This window comes from Eurypyga helias, unplaced genomic scaffold (assembly GCF_000690775.1).
Source record: "Eurypyga helias isolate BGI_N326 unplaced genomic scaffold, ASM69077v1 scaffold12501, whole genome shotgun sequence".
Lineage (NCBI taxonomy): Eukaryota > Metazoa > Chordata > Aves > Eurypygiformes > Eurypygidae > Eurypyga > Eurypyga helias.
In genome coordinates, this window is record NW_010232831.1 from 5,893 (window position 1) to 21,676 (window position 15,784).

Below are 15,784 nucleotides of genomic sequence, written 5' to 3' on the forward strand. Positions count from 1 at the left end.
CCTCGACGCCACACAGTGCTGTCTCGCACGCCAAGGGGATGAAAGGCACTCGATGCGCCGCCATGTTCCCTCAGGTGTCACAAACCTGTCCTAAGGAGCAGCCTGAGCCAAGGCGAAGCACAAGGCGAGGGAAGAACCGTAAGGCCCGGCGCGTTTGCCCAGATTACGCACTCGCTTGTAGCGACTGACGAGGGGGTAACCTCAGTGGGGCCGCACAACGCCCGACTGAGGCGTCGGCTGTGGCGCTCGGGCATTACGGTAACGCGGGGCGTTGCAAGTGGCGCACAGCGGAGCGGCCTCCTCCGCCGCCGTCACGCAGCCATCTCCGCGTGAGCGCCTGAGGACTGACTGCACGCAGCTGCCTCTACTGCCCCGGGATCCCCTTCCACCTCGGTTATTCCTCAGCAGCAGCATCTGCTGGACCACTACGTATGACCAGAAGTAGCTGACAGACGATCTCCCACCATGTTACACGCTGCGCGTCGCTTGACTCCCCACATTTACACGAACATTGGACAACAGATTCACACGGACATTTGTTAACATCCACACTTTGTTGAGTACATCCCAAAAATGAATTTTAAATGAAATATTGAGTACTGCGACTTGTTTCCTCAGAAAGCCAAGTTTACACCAAAATTCTTCTTCAATAAGAGCTCTCCATTTAAATGGGATCTATTTTCTTCAGTACCCGTAAATGAACATATTCTCCTTTTGGATAGTATTATGCTTTAAATTAGTGTTGCATAAATACCGTTACCTTTTTTGGTGAAAAACTCCTTGGAATATTTCCCCAACATAGCGTATTTTCGAGGGATTTTTCCCAGCAGTTCAATGATCAATGCTATGTGGTCTGCATTGGAGAACATTGCCAGCAAAACAGAAACATACAACAGTTTAATCAGTACAGTGCATGCACACACTAACACCGGCCCGGTACAGACAGAAATAGATTGATCCTGGTAAAAAGGACACGTGCACACGCTCAGCGGGCAGTTTGGAAAGGTGTTTTCAGCAAAACTCCCTCCTGGGAACGACATTTGAGTATTAGCTGCTACAAACAAGTTTTGCTGTGTAATTTAAAATGTACCAATAGACATTTTTCAGGAAGTTTAGCTTAAAAAAAAAATAGAAGAATTTTGTCACAGATTCCTGTGTATTTTGGGTTTTTCAAACCATTTCATTTTTCTTTTCAAAAAGAAATTTTGATTGGGTGGTTTCAGGAGACGCTCCTCAGTGGGCCATGCTACAACCAGCAACAGCAATTCCACTTCTGTCTGCATCACGGCACCTTTCAAAAAGAAGAGGTACTACCTCTGCGATTGAAGAATTCCCGAGAATATTTTCCAGATAGAGCAAAGTGCCTTGGGATATTGCCTAGCAGCTCTATGATGTGTGCTATGTGGTCTATGAGGGAGAGAAAAAAAGGATACGGGAGTGGAAGGGGCAGGGAAAGGATGGGATAAAAAAGAAGAGGAAAGAAACTGGAATTAGTAAAAAATCAGAAATAGTTTCAAATCAACAATGTTTGCAGCAAATCCATGCAGAGGTTTCCAGGACCAGCAGAGCTCTGGCATCATTAGTAGCATTTAGGAACACTGAATGATGCCCACATTACCACTGCAAAGAGCATTTACAAGCAAACAAGCATGAAAATGGACAGATATACAGATGGAAGCAGGAGTTAATTCTGATTTAAAAAAAAAAAATTAGTAATTGCCTAACGCAGATAAAAATACACAATGTAAACATTATTTCAGTGTCACTCTTACAAAAAGAGAAAACCATAAAGTTCAAATTTGTCGTTTCTTTTCTAAACGAAAACGTTTGTTATTCTCAATCAGGTTTCCACACATATGCAATCTTACAAGAAGGGCAGTTTAATTCCTTCAGGCAGTTGTTAAGTAGATGAGTATCTGCAGAAAGGAGTTTTTGCCCACCCATTGCTAGTGATGGAACTTAAAACTAAAAAAAAAAAAATCGTATTTATATTCTGAAAACAGTGTGTATGAACAGTTCACTCAAATACAAAACTTAACCCTGCTGTAAGCTCACTGGAAATTTAAGAGGAGTGTGAAAACGTACAGAAACTCATGTAAGATCTCGAGATTCATACCTTCATCCCTGGAATAGTCTTCACCAGAGTGTGGTTCAAACAAATAATCTCCAGTCGCTAGCTCAAAAGCCTACAACATAACAGACATTTATGGGTGTTTCAGAAATACTGGGTTTGATCTTAAGATGTCAGCAAAACATCACAACTGTCTCAGAACCAGGGTGCAATTAACAGTCAAAGCCAAAGGCCTCCAACTGGATCTGAGACTGAGGAGCGGCCACTTACCTGGGGACCACCGCAGCGAGCCCCGGCCCCGGAGAGAGCCCCACCTGCAGCCCCCAGCACACCCGCCGGACCAGGCGCCGGACGCTGGGCGACAGGCAGCACGCCCGAACCCAGGCGTTTCTGCCTGCCCAGCCAGGACGGACGAAGGAGACGGACAAGGAGTGTGGCACTGCGGTGTCTCCCCCCCAGCACCCCTGGAGCTCCGCCGCCTGACCAGGGAGCGTGGCGGTCGCGTGGCACAGCTTGGCGCCGGTTCCTGGTGGCGGGAGGCAGGGAACAGCATCTGGCTGTGGAGAAGGGATCGGCTGCTCGGGGGGGGGAAGGGGGCATCAGTGTAAGCTGACCTTAAACATGTTTTGACATACCAACATGCTGTCTGACACGTTAAATATGTGTAAGGTAATGAAGCTGAGAGAGGGGTATGTCGAAATATAAAATAAAGAGCTACCCTTGTACCTGAAGGCTAATTAGCTGTCAGACTGCATGTCGGGGACTGAAATAATAAAGTCAGAATTAGAAATAAAATCCTTTTATAGCTGTAATTAATCACCTGAAACTAGCAAACAGGGTAAGCTTCCTTCATGACTCAGTCTGGGACAGTTTTCAGAAAGGTATTTTTGCTGAATCAGCAGCTATCAAAGTAAATGCTCCAACCATGGGGCAAAATACTGAGACTGACATTGACACAGGAATCCAGAGCTGACACTGTGACGACTGGTCCCTTCAGGCCACCACAACACTTTGACAGGACGCTAACCCGGCGTTAGGCCAGGGCCGAGCTTCTCTGTAGGTGGATAATGCATATGAAAAGCTGCAAAGTACAAACATGGATTCACCTACGCCTGCTTTGTTAAACTGTTCTCTTTCCGCTCTGGATCACCAATTACCCAAGCAGCCACAGGAATCTAATTCTTTCCAGGTGGTTTGAAACATCAAACTGTTTTCCACCTCCAGGACCAGGGAAAGCATCTGATCCAGAAAATCATTCCAAAAGTCAGGCAGAACTCACTGGCACAGCTCTAGGAGGGGATTTCGCTCTGTCAGAACATTTACCACAAAATGTTTGTCTCCTGAAAATACACACTTTCCTGTTCCAATTCATAGTGTGGAGTTGTTAAATCACCTATAAATTCAGCCTATTTATGGGCACTTGGCTTTCTCAAACTGTGAACTGCAGTGTCATCCAAGTGGGCTTTAGCCAAAATAATTCATTGCAATCACACACAAGGGCTATAGCCAAAATAATTCATTGCAATCGCAGCCAAGAAAGCAAGAATGCCTCTTGTTGACATGTCTGTCGACCCTACGAACAGGCCCTAAATTTCTAAAGTCATTACCACTAATAAACAGTCATTTGCTTTTCTTCTTGTTCTACTCTCAGCTCAAGATGGAGAGTTTTCATGTTACAGCTTAAAAAAATCGTGAAGGACGTCATAAATTACTGGGTATTTAAACTGAAGCAATATTTAGACAGAAGAGATCACAGGTAGGGATCTCTGAACACAACATGGAAAATACTGTTATTCTCATGAGATGAGACTGAGAAGCCCCAAGTGCCCCCTTCTGTATCTCATGGGAATACATTCACTGGAAGAGCTGGAACAGATTTCCTAGAAGAACACAAGCTGATGGACCCAATTTCTTACAGCGTTAAGAAACTCACTGCTATTTAACAGAGATCCTGGAGAACAACAGAAATGCAGCTGAATTTAGGCAGAAAGGTAGAGTACAAAAGAATCCAGCTTCTGTCCCAAAAAATGAAGTATTAATGGCTCAGTATGTCTACGTGGGACCAGAACATGGGGTTTTAGAGCTGTTTGTATATAATAAGAGCTGCAAATGCTCATAGATTTGGGATATTTATACCACCCTTTTGCTGAAGAAAAACTAAAGCTTTTCAAAATGCTGCTGCTTCTTTTTTCCTGTTTGTATAGCTCTGACTCCATGCCCAGCACGGGCTGAGGCCACAGCGCCTCAGACGTTTGATTTCCTGACTCTCCTCAAAGGACTCTGCACCGAGAGGGAAGAAACCTGCGACTCAGATGCACGCAGCGACAGCCCAGAGACAGCCTTGCCTTTTGGGGGCTGCCATCAATACCTGCAGTAATACTTCTTAGCATCCAGGCAGGAGAATGTCTCACAGGCTCATCTGTAGCAACCTGGTAGGAGGTTCCTAGGTACCTGTAGAATGGACTGGCTTCATAGCACAACAAAATTATTTGGCCTCATTTAAAAAAAAAACCAAACAATAAATCCCTGATCTAGGTTTTACCATAAAGTAGAAGAATCAGCATAAACCTGCATTAATAAGCAGGTAAATAGCCGTAAGGAGGACAATGACACCTCTGGATTGTATCAGTCAGTTGTTCTGCTCTGTAAGCTCACGTCCAAAGGTGCGGTGCCCAGGAAGCATGTGCAGTCCCTGTAGTGCGTCAGTGCCACCTGAGGCAGAGCTCCCTGCTGCTGGCACTCAGGACTAGAGTCTGGCACTGCCGTGCTGCTCTGGACTTCCCCAGCACCGTTCAGTACTGATCGACACCTTGCACCCAGGTGTAGGTATGTACAACCACCCAGTCTCAAGCCAATGACGCTGTGTGATAAAATCCAGAGGTGGAAGCCCCGAGGGACAGCAAGTCAAACCCTGGCCAGCAGCGCACGCTCGAGATAACGAAGGCTAACCACACAGCGGGCTGCAAGTACCAAGTAGGTTGTTATGGTGGGAAGTGACTTCCCCCCTCCCCAGCACTCATCTGCATCTGGAGACCTGTGAAGAGTTCGGGGCCACCAGTATGAGAGAGCCTGCCAAACCGGTGAAAGACCAGGGAGGACCCCTAAGATGTCAGGGGGCTGAGCAGAGGATGCAGGAGGAGAGGCTGGTGGGGCTGAGTTGGTTCAGGCTGGAGAAGGGACGATTTAATCGCTGCACTCTGCTGCCTGGAAGTGCAGTAAGAGAGGCGGCCAAGACACACTCTTCTCAACGGAAGGAGAACAGGGAACAGACACGAGCAGCAAGATGGGAAATGCCAACTGCGTGAGAGGGAAAACATTCTTCGGTGCGACTGGCTGAGCACTGGGACAGGCGGCTCAGAAAGGCTGACGGGTACGTGCACCTCACCAGGATGATGCTCTGAGTAACCTCACCTAACCCTGACGTTAACCCCGGTTCACGGAGGAGGTAGGCTATTAGAGAGCTCTTTCAACCTAGTGGGCCCCTCACTACAAGGGGGACACAGAGATGCTGGAGTGTGTCCAGAGAAGGGCGACAAAGCTGGGGGAGGGTCTGGAGAATAAGTCTTACGAGGAGCAGCTGATGGGTTGTTTAGCCTAAAGAAAAGGAGGCTGAGGGGAGACCTGATCGCTCTCTACAGCTCCCTGAAAGGAGGCTGTAGGGAGGCGGGTGCTGCTCTGTTCTCCCAGGTAACTGGTGACAGGACAAGTGGAAACGGCCTCAAGTTGCATCAGGGAAGGTTTAGATTAGAAATTGGGAAAAACTTTACTGAAAGAGTGGTCAGGCATTGGAACAGGCTGCCCTGGGAAGTGGTGGAGTCACCATCCCTGGAGGTGTTCAAGGAGCGTGAAGATGTGGCACCTGAGGACAAGGTCTAGTGGGCATGGTAGTGTTGGCTTGATGGTTGGAGTAGATGATCTTAGAGATCTTTTCCAACCTCACTGATTCTGTGAATTTGGCTATTATTTCTATGATGCTGCAAATACAGATCATCCGTATTTTTTTACTTTCCCTTTGAAAGTATCCATTTACAAGAACTAGCTTCTTGACAGAAACTCCCACTTTGAAATACCATGATCTTTTTTACTTAATGTTGACATTTACCTCAACATAAATCAGCTTTTCCATTATTATATGGTGATAACAAATGAGGTAACAGCACAATCAACATATGGCACAAAAGCCCAAGGCATTCATCCACCCTGACTGACTGTACTGCCAATTGCTACTCACCACTTTCCTAACGTTATCGCAGAAAAACAGTCTAGACTGCCTTTCTCCATCTGCAGATGGAGAACCTTTCATAGAAATGGTCACACTGCTGCTTTTGTAGGCTCTGGAGAGGCTCCGATTCCTTTCCTGCCACGTGACTGTACATCAACCTATCACAATACCAAACTGTTGGCATCGCTATCGTGTATTATGGATCCATGTCTAATCACACAATTGGAAATAGCTACTTTTTCACAGTGACAGCTGTGTACTCAATCTGGTGACTGAAAATGGATTCATGCCCAGGGAAAGCTGTCTGGGAGAGGACTGGAAGAACAATTCATTTGGACTGCACAAGCCTCCCTGAATTCCTCCTATGAAGCCCCAGCTGAAAAAGGACAGCAAGCTATAGGCCAGAATTATTATTCTGACAGACGAGATCCAGCTCTTGGCCCGAGTTTCTCTGCCTCAACTGAAATGAAGAGCTGTGAATGAGAAGATTGTAACTGCTTTAAAAATAGGCTTAGCTTTAAGAACGCCATTCTACAGGTAAGTAGGAGCATGGAAACAAGACCAGAAAGCTTTTTGAGATACGCACACCAGCTGACAGTTTGTTCTCCCAGGGACACCTCCCTCTGAGGAGCCAGGTGATGGAAAGAATACAAAATGCATTTAGCATGGTTAGTGCTTGGTAAGAAAGGCCAGATACACCAAACACAGACATGCATGGGCTGCTTGAAAAGGAAACTGGCTTCTGTTACTTGCTGTACCCCGACCTCGGAATCACGCGCATTCTGACTGGTTGCTTTGGAAAGTCAGTTTCTTTGGAAAATCATTTTCTTTTGAATGTTTCAGGTTGTCCACCCACCACCTTCAAAAAGGGTGCACAGTGATTAATAACAGCATTTTGTACTCTATCTGCCTACTGAAAAATATGTGCATAGTGACTTGAAGTTTTCTCTCAACCAGATTTTTGATTTTCCATTTTTCCTCAAAATACTGCTTCTGTGCAGACTGAGGCTTGTCATCACACCTTTGCTATGTGCCACTCGCACATACTAGCACGATGATACTCATGATCCCATGGAGACACGATCATTTCTTCCCTGCTTACAACAGAGGAAGAGTAGTTAAGGACAATTACCTCTCCACCCCACGTTAGAGGACATCAAGCAAAGAAGCAAACTGAGGGCTGAACTACAAGCACTTACTTGTAGGTGTAATTTTAACTTCAGAAGTTACTATATTCTGCTCATTCCTCATTCTGTCCCTCCGAGTTCTCTCACGTATAGAAATGTTCATAATAAACAACAGCCCTGTAAGCTTGCTTGCCTTGTAGCGGCATCTCCCTCATTTTGAAAGCTGTTTGCCTGCCCCTCTCATCCCAGCAGTATTTTCTTTCATCGTCTGTATTCACTCTGGGTAGAAAAAACAACAAGTACAATTTTCTCCTTCTCTGACTTCCAAAAAAAATAGTTCTTATTATATAAAAAAGGTATTTCAGGAATCACAAGTCACCACAAAAGCCACCTCAGATAAGTGTTAAAAACATAGTCTTGCTAATGTCCTAGCTTGTGACATAGTCATCTCCTCCCTGCAGCTCAAACAAGACTGTACATAACGAATAACAAAAGTCAGATGATGAGACTCATCATTTCAGGTGCTTTTCTTGTCTCCAGTCCAAAGAGCATAAATAAGGAAAAGCAGTGGAAACATGGTGCTTGCAGTCATTTCCAGGAGCAATACAAAGGGATGCCCTCTGCCTGTACTAACTCCCTTATCTTGCCAGGATTTCTTGGCAGCAACAGTGGAGTACTGTGCTCCACGGTTTTTGAGATTTAGGAAATGCTAAATCATGCAGTGCCTGTTCAGTTTCTGCCCCACAGAAAGCAACCCTCTCAATACTGGAAATGTGGAAATTCAGCCTGATAAAATTAAATGATCAAGGGTGGTTTCAATCCTGTCAAAGGCACTGCTGGCTCCAAATCTGTTCCTTTTTTTGCATGAAAATGAGAGATGCACCTCCCTGTTGGCAGAATTAAAACTCAGTACAGCGAGGGAACACAGAATTTTCTAGAATTTAATAAATGTGGTGACAGATTTCCAGTGTCTAGCTTTCCATGAGAGCAGCTGAGTATCCCACTTAAATAGGCCACACTGTTGAAAGGAAAAGAAAGGACACTGGGCAATTTCCTTAGCAAAACTTACAAATGGCCAGCAAATGACAGCAATAGTCACTCAGACCTGGATCACTGAAGTCCGGGAAGTCACACTTTGTCGCACTCTTTGCTGAGCACAGGACAAGCGAACAAGCCTGTCACAGCCTGGAAAAGACCACTGGCATCTACCTTCTTCCATCAGCTTCACAGCGCACCACACGTGCACCGAATACAAGCCTCCTCCAAAGAGGCATCGTCCTCTTTTTCACCCGCCTTTTGTGTTTTTTTCCTCTCAAAGAGACTGATACTCAGATCACCAGAGCAGAGGACTGGTACTGGCCTGAGGATACTGCTTCTCTTGCCCTTTCAGTCTGATCTGAAGAGGTTTGAGGCACAAGAGCTGGGCCACACCGAATCATGTAGGATTAGAAAATTCAGCTCGCAGGCTACTGTCTCACAATGCTACTTACTGACGTAACACCAAAAGAAACAGAACTGTAAGGTTATCAGCACCGAGTTTCTTCTCCCTCTTTTGCTATTTGGTGGAGTCCTTACGTGGCTCTGTTTATATACACTTACAGCAGAAGTACTCTGACCAGAATCTCTGGCTACTTCCATACTAAAGACAACACAAAGAAAACAGAACCATTCTTTGCTGGAAACTGCATCAAAACCATGGAGCTGTTGGCCAGACAAAACCAATCCATGTTAGCAGAGCCCAGGTGAGGAGAGGACTCCATGTAGACACACCATACCATGCCCTAACAGCCAGATTCATGAGGGGGGTGTATTCTGAAAACTGTCGTGCTCACATGAACACAGATGCTTTGCATGCTCAGAGCACCATTATCAGAGGCTTTTGTTTAAAAACATCATCAACATCATCTCCATCCTCATTATTAAAGACTAAGTAAAACTGATGAGCACATGATATGATGGAAGAAGAAAGTCTGCTGCTGTTGTGATAAAACACAACCTCTGTGCTTAACAGTTTACACCATAAATACAAGCCAATACAAGAACCAGTAGCTCTGCTACTCTCCTAGTCCATGCTATTCCCAGTGAGAAAGGTTATTTCATGAGCAAGCAAAGGGCAGTGAAAAACCTCAGGCTCAAATGGAGATCCATAAAGCACAAGACCATGTTAAGTCACCAGGTGAATCCTGGTCCCAAGTATTCTAAGTGGTCCTTCATAAAATCCACGAGACATGAAGAGACGGATGCGGTTTATGTGCACATAAACCTCTGACACAGAAACCATATGGTCCCTAAATTAATTCAAAGAAAGGCCTGGTTTTATTGTGATTTTTTTGAGAGACATGCTCTAGAATCTCTGACACAGTAGCGGATGACTCCGTAACATTCTCCATAACACATGGAGAATCTTTTCCGTTTTGCAAGCTGAGCGGTCTTCACGTGTGCTGCTTGCTACCAAGCGGTGCCCTGGACTACCTGTGAGCGAGTCCTTTCAGGAGAGATCGGCAGCAACGCGGTGAAACTGAAGACAACACCCACTGAGGTGAAGAACCTGAGCATGACTCTGAAGCAGCTGGTCTTCTGTCAGCAAGAGCTACACCGATGGAGGAGTGAAGAGCACACCTGGACCAGTCTCTGTGAGCACAGCGGTCAGAAACCTCCCATGTGAAGGCTGTGGGTACAGAGAGATCTACAAGATGTATCTGCACAATTCCATCCAAATAAGGTCAGAAGATTTTGAACCCTCATTCAGAGCAGATTCAGAGAACTAGCTCAGCAATCCATTAGTGAGCAAGGGTTTTAAATAGCATAACGTCTCATCTGTGCTTTGATACTACCTCACTATACCTGCATTCATGTCGATTCACATCATTCATATTAGGCACACACCTGTAATGCGTATGTTATCATTCAGTAGAGAAATTGAGACAAAGCTCAAAGTCACAATCATGATCGGAATGAAGGATGGGATCTGTAATTCAGTAACGTGGCTCCCACTGCAAAGCCACACCGCACATTGCCTACCCCTTCACAAACACAGTAGTTCTGACACTCAGTAACATATAGCTACCCCTTACATGACAAACTTTTTAAAAATTATTCTTTAAAAAGCATAAATAAGAAATACCATATGCAATCTATACAGTCAGCTGGTAAGACACCACTTCAGGTGTGGGCAAAGCCAAGGAAAAGGTCATGGCAATGCTGCTGGACCACTCACTGCGCATAGTACTGCTTCCAAAGACGTCCCGAATGACTTTGGACTTGTACAAGCAAAGCAACACAACAAAGAGGTCTCCTTGCTCTCCTCTGAGAGTCTTGGACAACATGGCTAATGGGGTATCTGAGCTGTATTTTGGCTGAAAATAAACACCACCTACAGCTCCTGCTTTAGGGACTGGAGAGAATTAGATCATGATTTCCAAAGAAAGCCTAAATAAGTTAATTGGGAGTTTGCAGTTCCATATCAGGAATGTTTCCCTGGCTGTTAGTCTCTGTTACAAGTCCTCTGCAGAAAGAGCCATTAAAGTCTTCAAGTCAATCCCTTCCTCAGAGCTGTTTTCCATCTGATAGGGATCAGCATTCACAGTGCTCTGACCCATTTTCTCAACCACACAGAATGACAGCAGATCCTGAGGGGGTTTAAAACGCTGAATTTTTGGGGTGAGCTAGAGAGACTGATCTCTATTTTTTACACAACTATACAATGACAGCTGAATTCAACTATCATAACTCAGTGCTGTAAGATCATAAAATTTCTACAGCATTTTTTAAGGGGAAAAACCCCAAGTCTCTGGCAGAAGACAGCATTCCAATGTTTCTGCCTTAAATAGATTACTATCGTTAAAGCTTACATAACAAAAAAGCAGAAGAATAATTTTCTCATTAAAATACTGAAATTTCACAAATATTTGTGAATCTGAGTTAAGATAACCCTAGTGGCAGAGATGCTTTAGGCTTTTTTTTCCCACTTGAGTCTGAGACAGGACCTCCATGAAGAAAGCAGTAATGCTTATACAACATGGAAAAGAATTTAAGTGTAAGGGGCTGGACAACCCCAAGTATCCTAAGAATATTATTTTCCCTAGGTGTGATATTACTAGTAAGTACCCTACTTTCTTCCAACACAATCCCAGATAGATTTCAGCCTTTTTTATGTGGCTTTAGCTACAAGATTTTTATATAAAAATTAGCAAGGGGTAAGTACAACCTTGCAAGAAGACAAATACAAGATGTTCAATAGCATCAAAGGGTATCAAGTTCAACTGAGGTTTACAAAGTAACAGGTAAAAGGAATGGAAAGTCTCTATAGCCATTTTTTTAATTAGTTAAGAGAAGAATCATTCCAAGAACTAAGGATCAAACCTGTGGAATATTTTCTATGCTTTGTTTTCAATCTAATAGAAAAATTCTACATTTTGCCCCCAAATGGAAAGGCAAATTTGGAAATGGATGTTCTTTTCTGTGTACTAAAGCAAGAGCTAGTATTAAACTCCAGAGAATACATACTTGCCATTATGCTTATGGGTTAGTTCCTCCCAACACATGGCTTGCTGAGCTTATAATATCTGTAGGATTTTATGTTCCTTTCGATCCTCCTCCTCTCCCTCTGAGCTCTGCAATTCTTCTCATCACCCACGCCTGCAAACTGTGTCTAGTATTTGAGTCTTCTCCTCCTCCTCACACACTTACTCTTTTCAGACATGTATTTGTAAAATATAAAAATTTGAATAAGTTTTCACTTTTAAAATAGACAAAGATATTTCCAAAAATTATCTTTAATGAGAAGATGCCTGTAGCTTATTTGTCCCCAAAGAGACCCTGCAAACAGAATAAGCCTTTCAGAAAGTTAAGTGATTAAGTTTTTACTTCTTCTCTTCTTTAACAATTTTTAGAAATCTGTAATTTCAGTTTTAGTGTTAAAGCTATTTCTACAGAATGTTACCACGTATTTTACTAATAAACTAAATTCCTCTCTTCGAAGTTTAGAACCTAAAGCTGTGATTTGCAAGCCTAATCCGATGAATGTTTTCACTGCACTTGTCAAGAAATGTAAGTATTTCACTGTTTTGCTACTTTATGCAAGAAAAAGGAATGGAAACACAGCAAACAGTTGCATGGAGTCTGACAGAGGAAGAAAACATGCAGTTGTACTATTTCAATTAGATTTTGTCACTTAAAATATACAGATATTCCCCTCCAAACTTGCATGGTTTTGACTGCAAGTTTAAAATGCATCAAATGAAAAGCAGAAATACTTCCTTTTGATGAAGAATGCTCGAGAAATAAATGATTGAAATAAAGGGGGAAAATCAGCAGCAGCTGTCTGATACAACATAATTTATGATTATGTATTTGTGTCAGAATGTCAGAACCATCCTCACCAGGTTCCCTCACTAAACAAACAACTGTTTTTAGGAGGTTCGTTCTTGTAAAATACATACTGTATTGTTCTTACCATACATGCTGTACTCCAGATGTCAGCAGGTGTACTGTAACCTGCTCCTATTAAAACCTCTATGGATCTATACTGTCTTGTCTGGATGTCTTCTGTGAAGTGTTTGTGCTAAAACAGAAAGAACCACATCAATGGAAACAGAACAATAAAAAGGCCTGTTCTAAACAGTGAAGGCTGAAGACCTAGAATGATGTACTTACCACCCAGCAGGCATTCCCCAGGTCAGCAATTTTAACTCTGATTTTATCTGCATTTCTGGGGTCCAGCGGATTCACCAGTAAGTCAGCAGCACGAGTTTTTGCTAACACAAGCAAAATGCAGAATAGTTAGTATTTTCAGCATATTACTCATTATCGCTGAACAGTTCTGCCTTGACACTTCATCCAGTTTTGTAATAAATTGAAGACATCAAAATCATTTGCTGAATGTTAGGAGAAATTAAAGCAACATAAATAGGATTTCTTACCTTGATTTCTAAATATCCTTACATATTTGAAGTGCAAATTTTTTGCATTCTTTAACTGCCAAATGACTATTATTAGAATATCCAGAGGAGTTTCTAAGCAAAAAATTTGCATATGTTTCCAAGAACAGAGTCAAACAGAAAATGTTAAAACTCACACTCAGAGAACTCCACATGAAAGATATGTTCTTGGACCAGTCTGGTTCACAAAATAAATTCTGCACTCCCACCCTTGGCTCAGGTAAATAAAATACGGCTAGTTTCCTTTTTTTTTTTTTAATATCCCAAAAGGAAAAAGACTCACCAAAATGTGGGTAATTTGAGAGCCTAGGGGACTGTCACCCATTTCACAGCTAATTCAGCCCTGAATCCAAGTTCTTTGAAGGCCTGATCCGCTTTGAGTACGTTCCAGACTAAAAAGCAGACTTTTAATTAATCCTGCAATCTTTAGAGGCTCTTGGGACACTGAGGACCCTAACTCTGCTTTTGTTTTGATGAACCACTTGCTAGCTCCTAAACTGCACTGGAAAGAAAGCAGAATGACTGGAACATGGAAGACACAACCAGATACAAATCACATAGCAGCATAGGACTGATCTCAGTTTCTTTGTCCCAAAGCTACTAAATCGTAAAGTGGTAATCAGAAAGAAGTACATTATATGCCAATGGGGAAATAAAGATCCATTAAAACTGGCGTAAGAATTGGAAAATTCACCAGACAGAGTACAAGGAGAAAAAATACAGAATGTCTGATGGTGAGTCAGGAGTGACCAAAATCCCACGAGGATCTTCAACTGCTGGAACAGCAAGCCTGAATGGGCCATTAAGGGCACTGAATTACTGGCCAAGCAGAAAAGAAAGTGGCAGGATCTACTAGGGGAGAGAAGAAAAGACAGGACTAAACAGCAGAAGACAGAAGGAGCAGTGACCTACACAAAAGAGTCCTCTGAAAAAGCTGAAACGGAGTCCAAGACTCAGGTTTTAAAAAAGCACCAATATAGGGCATAAAAGTAAAAATACACTGAGAGAATAAGCTTGCAATCAATTCAGCAGCCCTGGCAATGAAAAAAATTTAAAAAAAATAGATAGTGCTAGATAAATCCTTCCCACATGTCTTGTGATCTACCCTAGGTGATCCTGCTCTGGCAGGGGGTTGGACTAGATGATCTCCAGAGGTCCCTTCCAACCCCTACCGCTCTGTGGATCTGTGACTGCAGTAAATAAAGCGGAATGAAGGGGAGAAAAAAGCCTCATCAGTAAGACATCTGAAATATGACATCAGAAAACAGCTATCTCCAACCTTCTTGTAACATAGGGACCTGACAAGGTAATAGGCAAGTGCCTCCACTTTTGTGTTTTCCTCAGGAACTCAAGGTTTATGGCCTGCATTTTCCGAAAGATGAACACAAGACCTTGGACTCGAATGTGACAAACATGGATCATTCTCAACTGACAGTGAAGTCAAAAGGAGAGTACTTTTTAGTAAGTCCTCTCAAAAAAGCATCTAAAGGAGCTCAACCTGAGCCCAAAATTAGTGAGCATTTCTGACTTCCACTTTTGTGTGTCCTAGTTCCGTAAAACTGAGAAATATCACCTCCTCTTCTCACAGTCTCAGCGTGATCGTATTCTTAGTAAACATTCAAACACTGGAATGAGGAGGAGAGTCATGAGGAAATTAATAGATCTATCTTAAGGGCATTTGGTCATGCAATGAAAACTTGGAAAAGATAAAAACTTAGTAGCCATGATGACAAAAACAGCTTTATCCTCTTAAGTCATGACTATTTTACACATCATCCCAGGAAAACAGCAGTAGGGGTTTTCTGCCTATATACTTACTGCCAGCAGCACAAAGGAAGAGGCTCCCAGGCACCTAGGAACCTCCTGTAAATTGTTTCAGGGACTACTGAGCATAAGGAGATGGAGTGGAAGACTTACTTGCCTGGATCTTGACATCTTCCAGAAATACAGCTCTAACTCAGTTGTATTTTATTTCATATTTCTTGCCTACTTGCAGATTACCTTACGTGTCAGTCTCTGTAATAAGCTGTGAACTGCTCTTCTAAAGTCTTATACCAAAAAATACATATGACTGCGTTTTTGCAATACATCTCTTAAATTTAGAAACTTCATCTAGCAGAATGTTGATGCAGTTTTGGTGATCTTCCTAAGCTATCTCATTTTCTTCTATCCGCTTACAGATTTAGTCCCTTAGTATTTTCTTTAATAAAGTTGAAACCCATATATTTATCACTTAGCCACTGGCACTATAAATAAAACCTATGTGTAATACCCTGGAGCTATTTAATTCAATGGCAAAAATCCAGCTCTTTGCAGTGACACCAAGAGTTCACCTTCCATGTCTTCAATAAATGGGATTTACAGGCAAAAGGTTTGGATCTGAGCAGTTCTGTTGGCCAGAATTTAAATGTCCAAACCCACGCTA

The 15,784-nt window shown here is 43.0% G+C and overlaps 1 protein-coding gene across 1 annotated transcript in view; it reads right to left on the reverse strand.

Annotated features, from left to right (window-relative positions):
- SRPK2 (SRSF protein kinase 2) overlaps nucleotides 1-15,784 on the reverse strand; it is a 93,181-nt gene that overhangs the window by 5,186 nt on the left and 72,211 nt on the right. Inside the window, exons 11-14 of the mRNA XM_010161528.1 lie at nucleotides 13,076-13,176; nucleotides 12,876-12,983; nucleotides 2,117-2,186; nucleotides 761-853 (exon numbers count right to left, since the gene is read on the reverse strand). Coding sequence (XP_010159830.1) covers nucleotides 761-853; nucleotides 2,117-2,186; nucleotides 12,876-12,983; nucleotides 13,076-13,176 — 372 coding nt within the window. The remainder of the gene's footprint in view (nucleotides 1-760; nucleotides 854-2,116; nucleotides 2,187-12,875; nucleotides 12,984-13,075; nucleotides 13,177-15,784) is intronic.